Source organism: Embiotoca jacksoni, unplaced genomic scaffold (assembly GCF_022577435.1).
Source record: "Embiotoca jacksoni isolate LCO1_2020_lvr unplaced genomic scaffold, fEmbJac1.0.p SCAF_51, whole genome shotgun sequence".
Taxonomy (NCBI): Eukaryota; Metazoa; Chordata; class Actinopteri; family Embiotocidae; genus Embiotoca; species Embiotoca jacksoni.
In genome coordinates, this window is record NW_027185405.1 from 1,106,633 (window position 1) to 1,128,187 (window position 21,555).

The 21,555-nt window shown below is 44.5% G+C and overlaps 1 protein-coding gene across 2 annotated transcripts in view; it reads left to right on the forward strand.

Moving 5' to 3' along the window:
• Positions 1-21,357, forward strand: part of col4a6 (collagen, type IV, alpha 6) — a 106,302-nt gene extending 84,945 nt beyond the window's left edge. The window contains exons 14-49 of one of the 2 annotated variants that reach the window (XM_069172271.1): positions 748-801; positions 940-1,002; positions 1,154-1,198; positions 1,720-1,773; positions 2,444-2,513; positions 2,602-2,712; positions 2,800-2,949; positions 3,335-3,376; positions 4,421-4,492; positions 5,049-5,203; positions 5,301-5,483; positions 5,737-5,920; positions 7,802-7,846; positions 9,498-9,569; positions 10,181-10,288; positions 10,577-10,795; positions 11,584-11,742; positions 13,493-13,663; positions 13,760-13,903; positions 14,008-14,118; positions 14,948-15,129; positions 15,204-15,267; positions 15,400-15,474; positions 15,801-15,908; positions 16,004-16,111; positions 16,191-16,262; positions 16,372-16,491; positions 16,578-16,694; positions 16,765-16,926; positions 17,009-17,107; positions 17,208-17,351; positions 17,522-17,638; positions 17,904-18,095; positions 18,300-18,471; positions 18,563-18,677; positions 18,952-21,357. In XM_069172271.1, coding sequence (XP_069028372.1) covers positions 748-801; positions 940-1,002; positions 1,154-1,198; positions 1,720-1,773; positions 2,444-2,513; positions 2,602-2,712; positions 2,800-2,949; positions 3,335-3,376; positions 4,421-4,492; positions 5,049-5,203; positions 5,301-5,483; positions 5,737-5,920; positions 7,802-7,846; positions 9,498-9,569; positions 10,181-10,288; positions 10,577-10,795; positions 11,584-11,742; positions 13,493-13,663; positions 13,760-13,903; positions 14,008-14,118; positions 14,948-15,129; positions 15,204-15,267; positions 15,400-15,474; positions 15,801-15,908; positions 16,004-16,111; positions 16,191-16,262; positions 16,372-16,491; positions 16,578-16,694; positions 16,765-16,926; positions 17,009-17,107; positions 17,208-17,351; positions 17,522-17,638; positions 17,904-18,095; positions 18,300-18,471; positions 18,563-18,677; positions 18,952-19,212 — 4,320 coding nt within the window. In that variant the 3' untranslated portion in view covers positions 19,213-21,357. The remainder of the gene's footprint in view (positions 1-747; positions 802-939; positions 1,003-1,153; positions 1,199-1,719; positions 1,774-2,443; positions 2,514-2,601; positions 2,713-2,799; positions 2,950-3,334; positions 3,377-4,420; positions 4,493-5,048; positions 5,204-5,300; positions 5,484-5,736; positions 5,921-7,801; positions 7,847-9,497; positions 9,570-10,180; positions 10,289-10,576; positions 10,796-11,583; positions 11,743-13,492; positions 13,664-13,759; positions 13,904-14,007; positions 14,119-14,947; positions 15,130-15,203; positions 15,268-15,399; positions 15,475-15,800; positions 15,909-16,003; positions 16,112-16,190; positions 16,263-16,371; positions 16,492-16,577; positions 16,695-16,764; positions 16,927-17,008; positions 17,108-17,207; positions 17,352-17,521; positions 17,639-17,903; positions 18,096-18,299; positions 18,472-18,562; positions 18,678-18,951) is intronic. The other variant, XM_069172272.1, reaches the window with a different exon arrangement.
• The last annotated feature ends 198 nt before the right edge of the window (positions 21,358-21,555 follow it).

Consider the following 21,555-nt stretch of genomic DNA (forward strand, 5'->3'; position numbering starts at 1 on the left):
ATACCAAAATCTGACGCAGCAAAAATGAAGCTCCCCAGTGCTGCATCCAGTGTAGTCGTAGTACGAGACGGCCTCTTCACTGAACGCTGTGCAGCTCAGTGACTACAGAGATCTCCAGAGTGGTTGGAAGAGTTAACGGCTCAGATTTGGGTTTTTGCAGCCAAACCGCTAATTAAATAATTCAAAAAGAAACTCAATTTGTGTTATATTTTGAGAAACATTTTTAGGCAGATGTCAAAGCATCCTTTAGTGTACTGTTTAATAAAATATGGAGCTGAAATTTATGAGATAATTCAGATTTATTGAAATAAACGGAAAAAAAATAGAGATAATTCTTGAAAGGTGGTCAGCGGTGTGTTTCTGTAATTATAACATAAAGATCAAGTTCGCTTCAGACAGAAATGAATGAGCCTCTCAGAGGAAGCACTCCACATCTGTCTTATTAAAATAACGTGGATCCTCTCAGGAGTGTGAACAGCGTCGTGGCTGCTGAGCTCAGACACTCAACATGCTCCAAATATTATTCTCAGTGTTGTTGTTTTATCTTACTGCCTGCTTGGAGGTAAAAAAAAAAAAAAAAAAAAAAAAAAAAAAAAAAAAGGTAAGTAAACTACAATGGATCTAAAGGATAAATGAATAATTGTAAAACAACTACATCAATATTGATCATAATTATTAAAATTGTAATCCCTTAACACCACGAATGATGCTGTTGAGTTCACCTCATTGTCTCTGTGTCTCTGACAGGGTGAAACTGGTCCGAAGGGTTTCAGAGGGTTCCCTGGAAGGCCCGGTCAACCTGTAAGTCCTTTTATTTGTTAAAAACGCCGTTTGTGTGGCATCATCGTGCAAAACACGCCGAGAAACCGAAGCGGGGAGAATCAGAAACTGAGCGATCAGTGAGAATAATCCATGCTTAATTTTTTCTCTTAATTTCAGGGACCTTTTGGCTATCGTGGTGAATTTGGAGAGAAGGGGATCCCCGGGTACCCCGGAGCAAGAGTACGACTCCTCCGCTTCTGTCTTTTACTCAGCAGCATCACTGTTGTCATACGTCGTTTAGCTTTTTTACTTCTGCTCAGATTTGTCTCACTTTTTATTTTTCTTCTTTTCTTCTTCTGTGGTGGATGTTGCTTGTGACTCCGCGTCACAGGGTCCTCCAGGTTTTAACGGACCTCCCGGCACTGCAGGACAACAGGTGGGCTTCGTAAAAACTCGAAAACTACTAAATATTTATTATTATGAGACATTTATATTATACTGTAGCGTAGCCATAGAAAGCACGGATTTCTCATTGGCTTGCAGCTGCCAATCAAAACCAATGCAACAGGCACGGACGTGTATTAAAACTGCAGGTTACCATGGCAACAGTACCAGTTAACACGCAGGTGAAACTAATTCAACTCTGGGTTACCGACTACAAACTATTAATTTTCAAAAATATCCTTCAGTCGTACAAGAAGCGCTCCGACACTAGTAGCAGTACCGCAAAGTAGAAATACTCCGTTAACAAGTAGAAGTATTGCATTCAACATTTTACTTTATTAAAGAATTATGAGTAAAACAAACCCTTGAGTGTCTGATGTACTGCTGTATCTGGTGTATTAGGACGTGCATGGCAGACACATAATGTGCTGTCATTAATAAATGTATTCGGATGCCCTGCAGAGTGTTTTTAAAAATTGTTCTGTAAGTTCAAGCTGAATTCAATGTTTTCAGGGATTCAGAGGAAATACAGGCTACCCCGGACAACCAGGATACACAGGACCCAAGGTAAAAGCAGTGTGTGTGTGTGTGTGAGTGTGTTTTGTGAGTATACGTAAAAAAGTGCCTCCCTGTTTTTTTATACAAGACAATCAGCGTTGGTGAAACTGAATTTTTTTTCTTTTTTTTTTGTTTGTTTTCCAAAAAGTACTTGAGTACTTTGTCATTTCCCCAGATTTGATTTAGTATGTAGTTAATAATGATATGAAGAAGAAAAAAAAGTAACATGTTTTATTTATTTGGGATCCACTTTATGGGTTTTCTTGCAATACCCCTGCTTCACCAGTAGATGGTGCTGTTGGAGCACGAATTTATTGTCAGTACTGGTTTTATTCAGAGAAGCTGAATAATTCAACTGTTAAACTGTTACAGATGCTGATTACAAGCAATTAAACGATTTTATATTTTGGTGATTTAAATATGTTTAAAAGAATAGATTAATCTTGTGGTGAAAAATTGATGAAGATTCCTAAATACTATAATTGTTTATTGGTGTGTTACATGCTACACGTTACGAGAGCTTCAGGTCAAGCTAAGTCGTATGGTTGATTTTATGCTTTAGCAAATTACGCAAAACATCAAATATATCAGTTAGCTTAGCATTAGTTTGTCACTCTCAATGGCAATATCAAAGCTAAATTGTCTTCATTTTGTCCTGACCTGTGTGTGCGTCTCATAGGGAGACCAGGGAATCCCCGGACTTCCAGGACCGCCGGTGTACAGCAATGGTCCAACCACTGCTGTTCAAGGTAACACACATTCGTTCGTGACCTTTGACCTGTTGTTTATTGTGCACCACCCACCCACATTAACCATCTGTTCTGTGATTGGCTGCAGGAGCTCCAGGTGACTCAGGTCTCAGCGGCTTCCCTGGTGTCCCCGGTGTCCCGGGAGACCTAGGACCCCCGGGACTTCCAGGTCAACCGGGTTTTGGCGGTTATGGTCCAGGTAATACGTGCTGCTCATACGGAGAATCAAGTCCTCTCACTCGCTCCACAGGGATGAGATTTCACATCCGAATGCCATCTCTTGCAGGTCGTCCCGGATCCCCAGGTCTTCCTGGGATCCAAGGCCCGAGAGGAGAGAAGGGTATCCCGGGCAGCTCACTCTACGGCACCGAAGGTCCCGCCGGACTCCCCGGACTCCCCGGACCCCCCGGCGCTCGCGGACCTCAGGGCTCCATCAGTATGTTGTCACAGCGCTCTCTGGTCTTTTGTTCACAGGTGGTCACGATGAGGATCGACGTGACGTGAACATTTGTATTTGTTCATGAATTTAACCGTCCCTCCCTCTCCTTCAAACGTGTTTACAGTTTGACCTGTTTAAGTTGTCCTGCGTTTCTCATAGTATTAATATTTATTATTTTTATTGAGAAGATTTATGCAACAGTTTTTGAAACTCCTACGTGGTGCCGCAGCCTCAGACTGACACCGAGCTGCGATAACCTGCAGTATGAAAGTGGATTTTTTTTTTTTTTTTTATAACTCGTACTCAATCGGTAAAAGTACAAAGACGAGACGGAAAGAGACTTTAAAGCAATAATGGCTGACCTACTTTGCTGTCCTCCAAGGAAATCCCATTCAACCCTGCTTCGACCCTGACAGGCCCACAGGTCAGTTCCACAGGTTTCCTAACCGCAGCCATATTGCTATGGTCGCCATGGCAATATTCAGCCTGCCAGAGCATTAAAAAACCCCTCCAAACAACAAACTCCCCCTTTTCAGCCGGCAGCATCTAGCTGCCAAAACGCTTGTTGTTTCTGTACTCTGCGCAGGGAGCGGTGGTAAGTATAGAGAGCAGGCTATTCACCAGCTTCAGGCTTGGATGGGAGAGGCTCTCTGACTCCAAGCTGCTTTTTCTCATCTTTGGCCACAAGGTGTCGCCCTGCTGCAATTCACTGATTTTACATGGACGTCCATGATGCTTTGCAGCAGCTTTTTTAAACAGGGATTTTTCTTTGATTGTTTTTTGGACACAAACACATTAAACACAGAAAAAAAACAACAACAACAATGGAAAATAAATACTCACCGAATCTTTTAATGTAATTTACAGCAGTTATTTAATCAACCGAAAACATCCATCCTACACCACACGCACGTTTATACAAACAAAAACACTAAGATGAATGTGTTTGTGTGGTTCATTTTTTCTGGGTAGCTGCCAAACTGCAACACATTGTGCATGCTGCTTGCAGCGAGTAGATTTTAGCCATCAAAGTCGATGTAAAATCACTGAATGAGTCCACGCTAAAGGCAGCGCTGTTTTATATTTTAACACGATATAAACAATTTAATGCTTCTTTAAAAAAATTGAAAAATAAATTTTAAAAAAGCCTCTCATCTTGCAACGGCGGCTCAAGTCTTCTGTCGAATCTGACGAGCAAATGGAGCAAAACTAACACTGATTTCACACTGTGACGCCGAGCTGCGCTGTGCTGCTTTACAATTGTTTAAATAGTAAATCTGAGTGCATGCTGTGTAGAAAAAAAAAAAAAAAGACAGGAAGTTTACAGGTATTTTTACCTCTCACGTCAGTCAGTGCAATTCAGTTCAAACGGTGTCAAATCAAACAATAACAGATTTTATTTTATGTCCAGTTAAGCTGTTTAACCTTTTATTGGTGTAACTTTGAACGTGTGTGTTTCCTATACCAGGTTCCCCCGGACAGCCGGGGCCTCCGGGCCCCAGAGGAGAGCCGGGGGGGATGGGAAACAAAGGCTTCAGAGGTAAACACATGCAAACATGATGAAAATACTAGACATATATATATATATATTACCCAAGTTTTCACCAGCAGATGGCGCCTTTGTACCCTAAATTAATCTTACAAGGCCAGTTCCACCAGAGAAGCCGATTAATTTAACTGTTAAAATAATATCTTAATGTTGTGGGGGAAAAAATATGAAGCTGAGCTGATTTACAGAGAGCAGATGATTAGCTTAACAAAGAAATCATTTAAGCCCACCAAACAATAATGTGTTGTATTTTCTTTTCTTTTATTTTCTTTTCTTTTTTTTTTTTTAAACATAACACGTGTTGAGTATGAACTTTGGAGTGGGTGCATTTTATTACATTATTTATTGGAAATTATGTATTTGTTACATTTTGACAGAGCCAAGCCGCTTTCTGTCTTAATACGAAGCTAACTTTAAGCGAGTTATCCCAGTTTTGTCTGCATTATTTTATAAATTAATATCATTCTTCCATTCCCTTTTGTCCCTGCGACTCCTCCTCCTCCCTGTTTCCTCCTCCCCCCTGTTTCCCCCTCCCCCTGTCCTGCAGGTGACACTGGTGACTGTGCTTGTCTCGGAGGCCCCCCGGGGTTTCCTGGACTACCTGGACCTCCCGGAGTCAACGGCAGCCCCGGCTTCCCCGGACGAAAGGGTGAGCCCGGTGACTTCGGTTCCGCCGGCTTGAATGGTGTACCAGGAGCTGCTGTGAGTACAATTCAAACCCCGAATGACTAATTTAAACTGTGAAACTGCGCAGGTCTCTGGAGTCTCACTGATAAATGTCACGACCGTCCGTCTGCAGGGCCGCACTGGTGAGAGGGGTGTCTTCGGTCGTAAGGGGGAGAAGGGGGTTTCGTACTTCCCCGTCCCGGGACCGGGAGTGAAAGGAGAGCTGGGAGCTACTGGACCACGAGGACCTACAGGTGAAACAGGAAAATCTGGCAGAGATGGACTGCCTGGTTTCCCCGGAGCCCCCGGACCTCCAGTGAGTACTGAAACACTTAAACACTCAGTATTCATCTTTATTGAGGTTTAATCTGCAGCATCAAGGAAAGTCTTAAAATAATGTCAATTCACCTTCTTTGCTTTCCTTACTTTTCTTCATTGATGTTCCCTTTCTCCTCTCCTCTCCTCTCCTCTCCTCTCCTCTCCTCTCCTCCTTCTGTCCCCTCCTCCCCTCCTCCTCCCCTCCTTCTCTCCTCTCCTCCCCTCCCCTCCCCTTCTCCTCTCCTCTCCAGGGCGACAGTGGCTTTGGGACAGTCGGAGAGAAAGGTTTCCCAGGGTTCCCGGGGTCTAAGGGTCGTCCCGGCGGCCCCGGCGAGCCCGGCATTGGCTACGTCGGAACACCCGGCTTTCGTGGAGAGGACGGCGAGCCTGGTATACCTGGGTTACCAGGGCAACCCGGTTTTCCTGGACCGAGTGGTAAGTGATGAGGAAGAAAAACAATGAGGCAACAGAGGGAAAAAAGAGAGAGTGTGTGTGTGTGTGTGTGCGTGTGTGTGTGTGTGTGTGTGTGTGCGTGTGCGTGCGTGTGTGTGTGTGTGTGTGTGTGTGTGTGTGTGCACGATGCCGTACTCTCCCCCCAACAGGGTGAAATCCCGACCGCACCCCATCCTTCTCATCCCATCATCACTGTCCATCCTCTGTAGTTACCATAGCAACCTCATCCGAACACGTTAAACCATTAGAGGACAAACGGCCTCCCGGCTGTCCCGCCTCCCGAAGCAGCCGAACTGTCCCGGACCCGAAGAGACACCTTGGCTCTCGTTAGACTTTCCTCTGCCAGCGCAGCTTCCCGCCCTTCATGCCTCCGCGGCTGCAGCGCCACACTGTTAACTACATGATTAATGATCTCCATTAATGTGCTTACACACTTCTTCTGCAGCCAATAATCTATAATCCAGAAAGCTACTGATTGACGCACAATGATGACATTGTAATTGCTGATTACACAACAACTGCTGTGCTTCTTTAGTCTCGGAGGAGGAGAGAGGATTTGATTCACTGAAAGTGCTGGTGTTTTTTAGAGCCTCCACATTTTCACATTGGTCTTATTGTTGTCTTCTGCCTTCATTACTGTTCAGTAAAGTAAAAGCAGTTTTAACATAGCGTTGAAACACATCCAAAAATAACATCACACAAAGTGACACTTTAAAGTAAAGAAATAAACCAGTCTCACCTTTTAAACTGATGACCAGAGGAACCTGTCTGCAAACTCATTTTTATCTTTGGAATCAATCAAAATCAAGAAAGAAGATGAGACTTTTCTAATCAGATGCCCAACTTGTGCTAATAGTAATGTGAGAAAGTAAAAAAAACAATTCTATATCAATATACACATCAAAATGTAATTATCGAACATCGTGGCAAAGATATGGAATAGAAGCAGAATATTTTACAGTTAAACTTCATTGTCTACAATATCATGTAATTATTATAAATACTATAAATTAAAAAAAAAAAAACATTTTCACAGAACAATTTCTAATTGACCTCAACAATGTGTTTCTGAACTATGTTACGTAACAAACCGCTTTATTATCGGACAACAGATGGCATCCTGTGTTGAACATTCGAACTCAACGTTTTTTTTAACTTCGCTGTAAATGCTTTAGCTGGATTTGAAACTAAACAAATGAACTGAATGACTTTCGTGGCAAAAAAAAAAAGAAAGGAAAAAAAAGCCACGATAGTCTGATTAAGGCAACAAAAAGAAGAAGACACAACTCACGGCTCTTCACGTCTCATTAAATCAGTGTTTTGCGCCTCTTAATGAGTTGAATTAAATACTATTCGATAACATGTGAACGACACCGTCAGCTTCCTCCCTGAGACTAAACGACACAAAGTCTTCCTCCTCAGTATGAGCGTGTGCTCTCATACCGAGACGCTAATGCTGAACAACTGGTTTCATTTGCTTTTAATATGAAGGTTATTGCAGATCGCAGGAGCTGAGTTAGAAAAAGAAAACATTTCACAGTCTTCTTCTTCTCTCTCTTCTCCCGCTGATGGTAATAACCTGTTTACATTGAAGCGAGCATTTTAATATGCTTCGGCCTTAACTGGATGAGCCTTGGATTAATTGAATGGAAGTGATTGCTGATTTTCTGATATCTGTTTGATGAAAAAAAAAAATAATTGCTTTATTGGTGCATGCAAATGACCCTGACTGGCTTTGTATGCTGCCATCTTCTCCCTCTCTGTCTCTGTCTCTCTCTCTGTCTCCCTGTCCGTCCGTCCATCCCACCATCCCTCCATCCCTCCGTCTCTCTGACCTGCCCTGTGCATGTGTATCTTGTCCAGGTGAAAACAGCTGTGGAGGGGTTATTGACGCCGGAGAGGGAACGGGTGGGTAACTAACTTTTATCATCCACCGGCCACAGTTACGACGAGCCGGGGACAGAGTGTGTAGATCGGTGGAGTCGGGGAATATCACTCCAGCAGAGCAGCGGGAAGTCAACCACAGACAGCTTTTTAACTGCAACGAGGCAACGGCCACGATGGGGACTTTAAAAGACACAAATTGAAGAGAGCGGGAGAGAATATCTGAGTCCAATCCCAAGAACCCCAAAAAACATATATGTATTACTTTATTTGTTAGGTTTTTTTTGCTTTATTTTTTATACTTTCTTACGATTATTTCCCATCATCTAAGTCTTCAGGCTCTTTCAAAGCCTTCGTACACCGTGAAATTTAATTTGTGGGATGAATACGACATATTTAATAGTTGTAGGCTCTATGCTGATCTTACCTCCTGAAACCTGCCAGTTTATAACAACCAGACGAGACAGCTAGTGTAACATCTCCACGGCAACGACTCTCTCTCCTCCTTCTGGTTTAACTGACATAGTGATGGTGAGTTATTGGCAACAGCTGCATTTTTTAAAGAGCGAAAACATAAAGAATCCAGAGGATGCGGAGGGTGTTAAAAAAAAAAAAAAGATGAATCCAGCTGTTATTGAAGCAGTTTTTTGTTCTTGTAGATTTTCTAGTAATTATTGGAAGAGAAAACTGAAATCACACAGAGGGAGGGAGCAGTCAGAACATAAAATGATGAGGAAAAATAAAAGTTCCTGAACTCAAAAGAGAGACAGAAAAATGATTGTTCCACTTTCAATCAAACAGTCTCACAAAATGCATTCATCTGTTTTGGGTTGCCAGGTTGTGTTCATCCTTTTTAGTGTTGTATTTGCTGATAATTCATGAGTAGATGCTTAATAACCATTTCTAGAAGGTTGTGTTTACGGGATTTTTCACAATCTGGCAACCCAGAATTTATTTTTATCTGTAAAACTCAAGTGAATGATTCAGTAATAATTTACAAAGCCACGAATTACAGCTTTTAAAACTCTTGTTAGCGGTTTCTCGTCAGTAAGTGGTATCAACCCTCCTTTAAAGCAGGTAATCATGGGAAATGTAGTCCCGTGCGTTCTGAAAACTCCCTGTCAATCATTTTGTTCACGACAGAGCCGATGGAAGCCTTTCGCCTCCCTGCGTCTCAGGGACTCCACTCGGGCCGAGTCAGTCGATGATTGACAGCCTGAGCTTCAGCTTCACACTCCTCCTCTTCCTCCAATCAGAGCTGCTGAAACCTGGCGCATGTTCTCGAGCCTCTGCTAAGTGCTTTTAACCAGTGAGGGTGGCGGATGAGGGTGGGGGGTGGGTTAATACGCCCTAATATTTGAGCCTGTCCATCATCTTCTAATATTTGAACTGCCACTTTTAATGAGGATGACTCTTTTGCTACTAACGACATTCAACACACGATAATTCTCACGATTAAACTCAAGATTAACCCACATTTTTTTAAGAAAAGTATTTTATTTTGAAAGCGTGAAATGTTCTTCATTACTGCAAAGACACAGAAAAGTGGTTGTAAATCTTAGTATGTAGTTATCAGTTATATATAAGGTATAAATAGTTAATGTTTTTGTTTTTGTGTTCTCTGTATATGTATTAAAGTGCTAATGCTAACCTGTGAATGCTAACCTGCTGCCAGGCGAATTGCTGCCTTGCGTCATACCTGGTGAGGACGGAAACCCCGGCGTGCCCGGTGTACCCGGACGACCAGGTACGATTTAACGCTGCCTCTTTTACTTTGAAAGGTCATCGTTTTAATTGTCATTAATTGATTTACTTTGATTGTCCTCTCGTCATATATTTTTCTGTTGATGGTTTAGTTTGTATTTTAACACATTTTAAAGCTTACATCTCTTTCTGACATTTCTCATTGATAGTTGCATCATTTTTTTTTTTTTTCTTGAAGGTTTTCCAATCAATCAATCAGCATTATTAATCAATGTTTCTATTCTTTTCAGAGTGGTTGGGAGTTTAATGTAATTAAATATGTGGAAGAATACAATTTTGCTATACAATTTTATAAAATACACTTTTCACAGAGTTTATTTCAGTGTGTTAACATTTGTATGATTGGAAGACATTTTTGTTCATGATTATTACTTAAAAAAAAAAAAGGGAAAAAATAAAACATCATTTCCGATACACTGGAAGGTTTTTACATCAGATAGTATAATTTTATGAACTAAATTAACATTCGTTGACTTTATATTAGCGCAAGCAAATACGTGAGATGATTTAAAGGTGTTCAAAAAGTCCCTTTGTTGGTAACTTTCTAAGTGAATAACGCTGAGGATCAGAGCTCAACCTGTTTGTCTCCGTCAGGCCCTAAAGGTCAGCCAGGTTTCTCAGGAGGTTCGGGACGTCCAGGGTTCGATGGCACCAAAGGAGAGAGAGGAGACCCCGGCTTCGGAGGGCAGCCTGGACCACAAGGTAAACCTGAGCAGTGACGTCTGTCTCTGTACTCATTTTGACAACCCCGGTTCAGCAGGTAGCGTCAAACCAAGTTTTATATCTATAAAGACAAAAGAATGAAAAAGATTGTCGTAGCTTCCTGGTGGAGTAGCTTACACAGTAAAAAGTAGCACCTATTTTGGTCATGTCGCTCTTGCTTGTCATCATTAAAGAGAGTTTATTGCTGATCTGTCATCACCCTCACCTGATCAATAAAGTTATTCCGACTTCAAATGAATAGTCACTTCGACCGTTTCCTCCCTGCAGGTTTCCCCGGACCCAGAGGAGACCCCGGAGGTCCTGGTACCCCCGGGCAGAGCTTTGACGGAGGTAGGGGGAAGGATGGCGTTCCGGGGCGTCCCGGAGCCAAAGGCCAGCCGGGCGAGGTCCTCGGGGCCACACCCGGAGCTCCGGGACGGAACGGCTTTCCTGGGACCCCTGGAGACAAGGGCCAGACCGGGACCCCCGGGGGATCTGGATCACCTGGTGGGTCAGAGACGGAGAGACTGACGGTGTTGTATTCGGAAATCTACTGGTCCTGTCTGTCTGTGGAGGTCGGAGAGTAAATGATGTAACGGGTTTGGACCATAGACTGCTTAGAAAAGTGGACGTAGGTTCTGCGTCTGAAGAACGAGGCCTATGAAGAAGTGTCTTCAGCTGCAATACCATCGAGGGCCATTAGAGGTTGGCTACAAAAAGCCTCCGACTCCATAGTCTCCCATTCAACTTCTCTCATCAAATATGAAGTCAATACAATTTCTGTGTTGTTAGTTAAAGTCACTCCTTATTAGTTTTCTGGAGGTCAATCTGAAAAAAACCCTCATCCCTCAATAATCCCTCATCATCGCTTGGTTTGGACGCCGTCTCCTAAGTTTTAAGGGGTTGTAGGAGTCCTCGCCAAAGAAAATTTACAGTTTTTCTATTTAAGATATGCAATTTCACATCATTACATCACCATTATTATCATATCTGTGTAGAACTGTCCAAAAAGTCCAAAAATGTGGAAAGGCTACACCCAAAAAGCTTAAAGACTGAGTCCACTGGGGAACAACTGCAAACCTCAGATCTGGCAAAAGTCATTTTGTTGGTGTAAATAAAAGAAGTGCAGTCGAAGTAAAATATTTCCCTCCGAAATGTAGTGAAGTGGAGGAATAAAGGAGCAAAAATGTGAATAAAAATGTTCTCAAATTTGCACTCGGCTGAATGTACGTGTGTTTGCAGAAGTCACTGCAGTCGAAGTAGAAACCGCAGCAGTACTTTTCTGTCTCTGTCAGGTTTCGATGGACGTGGCGGCGTTCCCGGACTGAAGGGAGAGTGTGGCGTTAACGGTTTTCCCGGTAATCCCGGCGCTCCCGGACCTCCAGGTGAGATCACCGGCGGCACCGGCGGTCGGCCCGGAGCTCCCGGCAGCAAAGGACTGAGCGGACCACCAGGTGAGAGAAGACACTCCACCAACCAGACTTCTGTTTGTTTTTGAAGGATTTTAGCCTCCATACTTTTAAATACAGTAAAAGAGGATAAAACATGACTTTGTTTGATCTTCCGTCACTCATTTCCTCCACGTTCATCTTCTCTCTCTTCGTTCACCGTGTTTCTGTCATGCTCGGACTCCACAGCCGTGCGTTGTTTTTGTTCCCGTTGTGTATTTAAACTCTGCATCACCCAAAAGAATGTCTTCTTCTTCTGTTTTGTTTTTCTCCCTTTTTGTCCCATTTCCTCCCTCCCTCCCTTCCCCTGTCATCTACATCTATCCTCTCCATCCCTCCATCCTTTCCTTCTTTGGTGTTGGGTCATTCGTAGGCTGCCAAGGTGAGACACTCTCTCCCATCCATCCATCCATCCATCCATCCATCCCTCCATCCTCCGCTTCCCTCTTCTCCATCCTCCTGCTGTTCACGCATTACACCAAACGCTCTAACCGCCACCCCCATTTCTCCTCTGTGCTGCAAACAAATGTCCATCTTCATGGTTCAGTTCATCCCGGAGTCTGTGTTTGGGGTGTGACACGCTCCTTTTCCTGGAGGCGAACCGCATGATCTCGATGACGCGAATGGAGTTTGGAAAATTTGTCAGCAAAATGAATGATCCCGGCTTCAGAGAAATGTAGAACTCAAAAGAGACTTAAAACCACAAAAATATTTTCCTCAAAAATACTGAGACTGCAAATACAACCCCAGAAAAGTGTAAACTATTTGACCTTTAAATCTGTGATGTTTGCACTTCCTTTGTTGAGCTAGGAAACTAATTGATCACACCCCACTCAAAGACTCTTTCAGACTCCTGTCTTAAGATGAATGTTTTATTTGTGAGAGATTCACAAATAAAACATTTCCACAAGAAATGTGAAGTGTGCCAATGTTTGGTTTTGGTTTTTGTTTTGTTTTTTGCAGCCAGAACTAACGCTTGTATTTTTAGAAATACAGATCTACATCTAATCAGTGCCGGATGTGTTTACTGGATTAACTGGGTTTGTTTTTTTTGGTGCTGTTTAACCTGCGCTCAGTTTAGAGGCTTTTTCTACACTCTTAAAAGGACTTTTTATTTTCAGCCCATGGCTGCGTCGTCCAGCAGGTTTTCCACCGCTGCGGCTCAGATGTGTTGAAAAGGAGTTCAACTTTTAAGAATGTAACCAGTAGTGGTTAGTACGTCCTGCAGGACAAACTTTAGGGGTTTAAGAGTGCTAATTCAGCCTGAAATTGCACTTGAAAGCAGAATAATTTAAGATTTCTTCTGGAAAATGTTTAATTATTACAGTTTGTGTCTAAATCAGCTCCATCAGGATTTAATCTGATCAATAACTTCCCAAATCAAAGTGCAATTTCAGCCTAATCGAAGCAATAAAACAATGCAAGGGAACGTGTGCGATTACATTGTTGTCTGCTGTTTGCCACATTGTGTGTGTGTCAGTGAATAGAAATAACTGCTAAATTAATTTTATTTTCTATTTATTAATAAACATAATTATTGTGTTGGGGTAAGTTTATTTATTATAAAAAGGTAAGTTTATTTTTTTATTGTTTTCATTTAATATGTTGTGAATCTAAATGAATGAGATTTATGTTCATTTAATTCTGTTATTACTTGTTTTTTCAGATTAATAGCCAGCCGCTGCTTCCCATGTTTCTTTTTAAAATGTTGATTTATGATCCGTGTCTGACTGAATCTCCCTCCGTGCATCGCCAGGTTACCCTGGTCGGAAAGGAGACCGAGGAGATCCCGGTTTCCCCGGACCCTCTGGAATGAAAGGAAACCCGGGACTGCCTGGCACTCCCGGGTCGCTGGGACAGAGGGGAACCCCTGGACCTCCAGGACCAGGAACGAGAGAGGGAATCCCAGGAAGGCCAGGAATAAAGGGTGTGCTGGAGATCTCTTTGTTACTGGTTTCTTCCATTTTAAGAAAACATCTCTATAGTGACTAACAACATTTGGATTTTCTCTTTACCTCCTCAGGTGAACGAGGTTTCCCAGGACTTATGGGTTTCCCAGGACTACCAGGTCGCCCTGGTTCTCCAGGATTTCCTGGAGGGAAAGGATTACCTGGAGGGCCAGGTAGAGATGGATATTTTGGAGGACCCGGATACCCCGGACAGAAAGGTAGAGTGTACGGAACAGGAATGGGGATGGTGACAACAGTGCTGCTTTTGGACGCACACCAGTCAAGTAGATCACCAACCTGTGATTTACACAACCTTTCACAGGTGAGAAAGGAAACCCCGGTCCTCCAGGTCTGCTTGCTCCCCGAGATGTGGAAAAAGGAGACCCAGGAACCCCCGGAGGTAGCGGCCTTTCTGGGTTCCCAGGACCCCGAGGTAACACGACTTCCCGTTTATCTGTTTTACTGTTTTATTGTGATTTGATAAAGTAAGAGTTTCTCTAACTCAGGGGTCTCCAATCTGAAACCACCAGTAGTCATCGACTCGGTTCTGAGTAGCTCGCCGAAGGTTCGACCCACACATAGACGTACTTTAGCGGGCCGCTGATCCATTTCAGCCTTTTTTTTATTTATTAATTTCTTAACCTGTCCGAGAGAACGACTCTATCAACTCTATCGATAAACGAGCGGACGATCTCCCCTCGCTCACTTTGGAGCTCCGCCCACAGTGAGACACGCAGAGATCAGAGGACAGAAACACAGCAGAGACTCTCACACTGAGCTGGAAACAAACGGCTGCTCAGAAATTAGAGAAATAACAGGAATATTTTCAGCTAGACCGCAACAGCGGGGCGGAGCTATGAAGAGTGTCTGTCGCTGAGTGAGTGCCGGTAGGCTGAATGCAGCAACTTTTTCAATTAAAAACCCTCCAGTTTCACACAGGGTCCACCCATATACGAGGTTTGGTTGAGTAGCAGTTTGTTATTGTTCACATAAAAGAAGCTGATTCAGCTGGTTTGGATGGACCTCGGCTATGTGAATCATTGTTACTGAACATCAGTAGCTCTCTAACACTTTCATTTTGTTAAAGTAGCTGTCAGAAGAAAAAAGGTTGGAGACCACTGATCTAAGTGTACTCAGGAACCGTCCTGAGTAAATGTAATTAGTTACTTTCCACTGCTGTTGTGAACTGTCGGAGTTTGTCAGATGCTTGTGTAACAAAGTCCGTATCGCCCATGTGACCCGGTCTTTGTCTGATCTCACAGGTGACAAGGGTGTGCCAGGTGTGCCTGGTCGTCAGGGTCTGCCTGGACTTCCTGGTTACGCTGAGCAGAGTAAAGGACAGCCCGGACAGCCCGGGTTTCCCGGGACACCAGGAGGTCCGGGCTACCCCGGACCAAAGGGAGAAGCGGGAATCATGGGCTTCCCCGGCATGTCAGGACCAAGGGTAAGAAAACGCACACACGTTACAAACAAGCAGCAACTTCCGACAATGAGATTAAAACTGACGGCTTTTTTCAGGGTGATGATGGCACACCTGGTTTCCCAGGCAACCCGGGAGAACCCGGTCGCCCCGGTGGCAAAGGTGAGTTTAAATATCAGACCCAAACACACCAGAACACACCCTTCGACACAACTATTCTCTTATCAAACCTGCCGGTTAATGGTTCAATTAGCTCAGTACACACATCCATGACTCGTATGTTTTGTCGCTCAGGTCCGCCCGGAGAAAGTTACGGTTATCCTGGAAGGGCGGGAGCTAAAGGCCAGCCAGGAGACCCGGGGTTCCCAGGTGAGACTCACCATGCTTGATGATGGAATAACTCTGGAATAACAAACACAAACTCCTTCTACCTACTTTGTACTTCAAGACAATCCAACATTCATGTATTCACAGTCCCAGTCTTGTGTTTATCTTATTTCCTGCTGATTCCAACTGTATGTGTTGACAGCGGTCAGTTTTTTATTCCCACAGCCTACAATCACAGCTCACTTCCTTTTTCCTTCACATCAAAATGTTTTTAAGACATGTCAGCAAACGGATGATCTCCGGCCTTTGATTTGTGCACCGTTTTAAAACATTCAACACATAAAAACAGACCGACTGTGTCTCGTCAGGCGGTCGTAGCATTGACGGCGCCCCCGGCGACAATGGATTTCCAGGAGGTCCGGGTTACCCCGGAGTGAAGGGGGGTCCTGGTGAAGCGGGACGTCCTGGAATAATGGGTAAGAGAAAAGCAGAAGTTTAGCAGGTGCCATATTTCCTTCACAAAACCAGAGAGAGTCATAGGAAGCCATGCTGACATATTTCCCCTCTGCAGGCTCCCCTGGTTTCCCCGGGCCGAAGGGTCAGCCGGGATACCCGGGAAGAAGAGGACAAGATGGGACACCAGGAGGTCCCGGAGGTCCCGGAGGTCCCGGAGCCAACGGTGAGAGAAAAACAAACCTCCCGTGAGATATGATCAGAGCCTGCCATCACACACACTCACGATGACGTGTGCTTCCCAGGTTTGTCTGGATCCCCTGGTTTGGACGGACTGAACGGCCTCGGCGGACCCAAAGGCCTCCCTGGAACCCCAGGCAAGAACCTCGTCACGTGTCTTCCGGTCTCAGGAGTTAGAACTGTAGAAACTAAACGCATGTTTGCAGACGTGGAAGATGCTGAACATTTTGTTGCATCCGTGTCCAGGTGGGACTGTAGGAGGTCGCCCAGGTGCTCCCGGTATTCCAGGGCTGAAGGGAGAGAGGGGCGTCTCCTACCCCGGAGCGTCAGGCTTCCCCGGACAGAAGGGACCGAGAGGAGAACCAGGTGAGGTGGACTTCAAGGAGAGGAAGAAAACCGGTTCAGTACGAGATAAATGTTGACTCCTGGATTGTTTGTTTTCTGTGTCTCAGGTGGTCCTGGACTCGCAGGGTTCCCTGGTCGGCCCGGACCTCCCGGTCCGACCGTGGGATCAGACATTCCCGGACCTCCGGGAAACCCCGGCCTCCCTGGACTGGATGGAGAATATGGTAGGTACATTTTCCTCGGTCTAGTTTCCGCTTCGTTCTTCACCTTCTAACCCTCCTCTCACTCCTTCAGGTTTCCAAGGTCCTCCAGGTCCTCCAGGGCCCCCCGGACCAGGCACCGCCCAGGGAGACAGAGGGGACCCTGGACTGCCGGGCTTCCCCGGCTCCCCCGGCAGGAAGGGAGAGCCAGGGTTCTCAGGAGGCCCTGGAATCCCCGGCAGTGCTGGTTTCAAAGGTGAAGTGGAGCTCAAGAACACCAACCAAACATGCAGCCATGGTTTTTTTTCTATGTCAAATATTCTGTTTTTGGTTTTCAGGAGGTCGGGGTGAAACTGGCTTCAGCGGCAGTCCTGGTGTCAAGGGTTACCCCGGTGACCCTGGTTACTCTGGAAACCAAGGACCCAAGGGATTAAAAGGTGGGAGGGTGTCAGTCTTTCCAACTTCATCAATGCATTGAGATACAGGAAGTGAACGTTCCCTCAATTGTTCCCTCTCCGTCCCTCTCATCCTCTGCAGGACCTCCCGGTCGGAAGGGTAGCCCGGGACCCACAGTGGTGGTCGACTACAGGCCACCGTTCGGAGACGAGGGTTATCCCGGTGGAAGCGGATCCTCCGGTATCCCCGGAGAGCCCGGTCAGCCCGGCAGGCCCGGATTTCCAGGTGAGATGTGACAGCGTGAATCTGTTCGATGACGAGATCAATGCCTCTGTTTTGTAACTCCGTCACGTGAGGGAACAAAATAAAGCAGGAAACAGAAAAGCGACTGAAGTAAAGATTTCAAGGCAGAAATGATATCAAAACACACTTGTGAAAATGTCTTCCTGCTGCAGGTAGGAAGGGTGGTCCCGGTCCTTTGGGTAAACTTGGCAGGCCTGGATTTCCCGGTCTGGCCGGACCCGTCGGTGATCCTGGACCTCCCGGCTTCCCCGGACCCACTGGAGAACAAGGTGAGCAGTTTTGGGGTCATCAGTCCGTCCCGTTGTCATGAAGACAATATCTCAACAATGCCTCGAGGGAATTTGGTCAAATTCGGCAAAAACATTCACTTAGTACCAAGGATGACCTGGTAGGATCGACATTATTAAAGATCATCAAACACACAACAATAGAAGCACTTTTATCTTCTATCCAAAACAGGATTATGTTCCCCTGAAAACCAAAGCACGTCTGCCTCCACTAACAGCGACGTTCGAACTCTGACTTTCTCCTCAGGTGTCCCCGGTGCGGTCGGTCTTCCCGGCTCGCCCGGCATCGTCCGCCGCAGCTACAGCATCGGATACACGCTGGTGAAGCACAGCCAGAGCTCCCAGGTGCCCATGTGTCCTCAGGGCATGGCCAAACTGTGGGAGGGATATAGCCTGCTGTACGTGGAGGGACAGGACAAGGCCCACAACCAAGACCTCGGTACGGAAACACTCACTTCAGTTCACTGATGTGATGACACACACAAGACACAAATATCTTTAGAGGCTTTTTTCGCTGTGGTCGGTGAAACGTGAGGCTTTAACGCATAAAATCACATGTAAGAAGCTGATTTTTTTTGTTGCTGTTATTTATCGATTTTGGTTCAATTTCCTGAAGATGTAAAACGCCTCTGCGTCCCTCCAGGTCAGCCGGGCTCGTGCCTCCCCAGGTTCAGCACCATCCCCTTCCTCTACTGCTCCCCCAACGACGTCTGCTACTACGCCAGCCGCAACGACAAGTCCTACTGGCTGTCCACGACCGCGCCCATCCCCATGATGCCCGTGGCCGAGGAGCAGATACGGTCCTACATCAGCAGGTAGTGCGGGAGGGTCCGGCGCTCGCCTCAAGTCTGTCATCGTCATGGTAACGCGTGCACGTTGATTAAACTGCTGTACGAAACCCGGCAGGTGTTCGGTGTGCGAGGCTCCGTCTTACGCGGTGGCGGTCCACAGTCAGGACATGACCATCCCCACCTGCCCACCCGGCTGGAGGAGTCTCTGGATTGGATACTCCTTCCTCATGGTGGGTCATTAACGGCTTGCTTCCAGTAAACAAACAGGTTATTTCTTGGAAGTTATCATTTAACAGTTTCCCAGAACTTAAGGAGACACCTTAGAATGTCTTGTTTGACTGACAGTCTAAAATCCAAAGAGTAGGGCGGAGATGCGGTGGTACCAACAGTGACGTCGAAGACTAGAAGACAGGCGGAAATCCTCGAACTTCGTCTCACAAATGAGCGATATAAAATAAGAGGCAGGTTGAATTTGTCTGAGATGTCGTCTTCTCTCCACCGCAGCACACGGCAGCCGGCGCCGAGGGCGGCGGTCAGTCGCTGGTGTCGCCCGGCTCGTGCCTGGAGGACTTCCGGGCGACTCCGTTCATCGAGTGCAACGGAGCTAAAGGCACCTGCCACTACTTCGCCAACAAGTACAGCTTCTGGCTGACCACCGTGGATGCCGGCCAGGAGTTCATCTACTCGCCGTCGCAGGAGACCCTGAAGGGAGGCCAGGAGCGCTCCAGAGTCAGCCGCTGCCAAGTCTGCAGCAAGATCTTGTAGTCGGGGAGAAAACATCCGGAGGTGATACACTCAGACTGTGTCCACGATGGAGGATGAGATGGAAAAACAACAACAACAAAAACAGGAACATGTGACTGACTGAAAATGAGCCCCTCTCCTGCTTCGCTGATGGTTTCATCATCCCAGTTTTTGACCCCCTTTAGAAATGAAAGGAGGGAGGAGACGGACAGAGAAGGCTTCCATTGTGATCGCGCTTCTCTACATTATCACTGACAATGGTGCTATTGTTTATGTTTGTGTTTATTTTGTGTGTCCGTTTTCTCATTACGGTTGTTTTTGGTTGTTTTGGGCGAGAATCATTCTCGGCTACCTCGGAGAGTGTCACCCCCTCCCCCCTTTTTGGAAAGCCAGACGTCTGCTTCAGATGAGTCGGTCCACACAGATCCATGATTTCATTTCAAGGTACTAGGAACCAGTGTTGTTAATATTTTTAAATGGTTCACAGTCTTTTAGCCGTGAGGCGTTGCGCTGTGTAATCGAAGCCTTTCAAAATAAAGCGGCAGAGTGTTAGAGTTGATTCTACTCTTAGCACCTTTTTAAAATATTAAAAACTAAATTGTTCAGTATCCAGTTTCCATTTTTGCTCATAATTTGTGTTCAGGGTCGATTCTTTCACCAGATTTTCAGCCGTTGACTAAAAGATCTCAGATATTGCAGCTTCCAAGATGAAGATAACAACGACATAACCAACAAAAAAAAACCAACATCTAAATCTTCAATTCGATGAGTTTTTCTTATGTCAAGCATGTCGCAGTTCTTTACATGTTGATTTTCATACAGAAAAGATCGTAAAAACATAACTCAATTTACGAGCACAATCCATCTGTGAGTGAAGACAAAATTTTCAGAATATTTGGAAAAATGTTCATAAACATGTAAAAATACCAGTTTTACCAGTTTTATACTCCTGTGACCTTTGTTCATTTTCACAATGTGACTCTTTGGTGCTATAAATCCCTCACAGTTGACTTGAAAGGCAAATAAAACAACAAAAAAAACAAAAAACCAGCACTTTTCCTCCAAATAACTCAAACAGAATCTCTGCAACAGCTATGAATCATAATAAACGACTGATATTGCACTGATGTGGGTTCGAACAGTAACCAGGTCGAGTAAAGGGGCACATTCCTCCACCTCCGCTCTCACACGTTTTCATTATGTTGTGACCAAACTAGTATTTTTAACTTCTTTTTTTGTTTTGTTTTTTCACCCTGAATTCGCAACAGGAACCAAAAGACACCCACTCCCTGATAGATTGTTAATTATTGCTGTACATAGTGCTTCCTGTTTTTCCCGGCGACACATGTTAGAGCGAAGGTCTATAACTCTTTAGCTCCTTATTTTTTTATTTTTTTTTATTTTCTTTTCAGTCTCTGTGTTGTTTCACTGTCCTCGGATAAGAAAAAAACAACAAAAAAAAGACAAAAAAGAGGGGAAACCATGACTTTAAATGTAGATTCTTCAGCCATAAATATGACGATGAAAACTGAATTTGCAAAAAGGGGTTCTAGAATTTATAGTTTTTTGCATTAAGTTGGGTTTGCGTGAGTGAAACTGCTTCATGGATCCCCAGACAGTGAAAGCTACTGCATGACTTGTAACCACTATGACCGCTGTGTCAGCACGTCTCCCTGCTGGTAGCCACGGCCTTATTACGATGTCACATTTTACTTTTTCTATTTTATTTTATTTTTCTTCCTTTATTTTTTTTATTTTTTTTTTTTGGTCTGTATTTGTTGTTTTGTAATCTAGATTGTAATTATTTTACCTAAATCATATCCCCTGGTATTTACTGAGATGCGAGGGAATGGGAAGATAATGATGTGTACATTACATTTTATGGAAACAAAAAAATATGCCTCTAGGATGTTTTTATATGGAAAATATATTCAGCGCTGACAATTTAACCGATGCAATAACAGCAAGTTTTGATTTGTCTGTTTTGGACACGTTCACATCCAAATGTTTCATGCAGCAACGTACTGAAAGAGACCGAAAAGAAATACAGTTTTCCTCAAAGAGGACCCAGAACAAGAAAAAAAATGGTAATAATGAGTCTGTTACTGTAATATGTATTTCTGTGCTCACACACTTTGAAATAAAGTTTCAAAAATGACTAAGAAATGCATTATTGTTTTGTTTTTTTTCCAGCGTGGGGACTAGTGTGTCTTGTGTTTGTGGTTTTTTTTTTGCTTAAGTTAATGTAAAGATAAAGTTTGAGGTCAAATTAAAATGTAAACCGGATCAGATATGTCAAAATGAAGATACTAAAAGTCAATATTATCACATCATAGCCATAATTTTGAAACGGTAATAAAAACT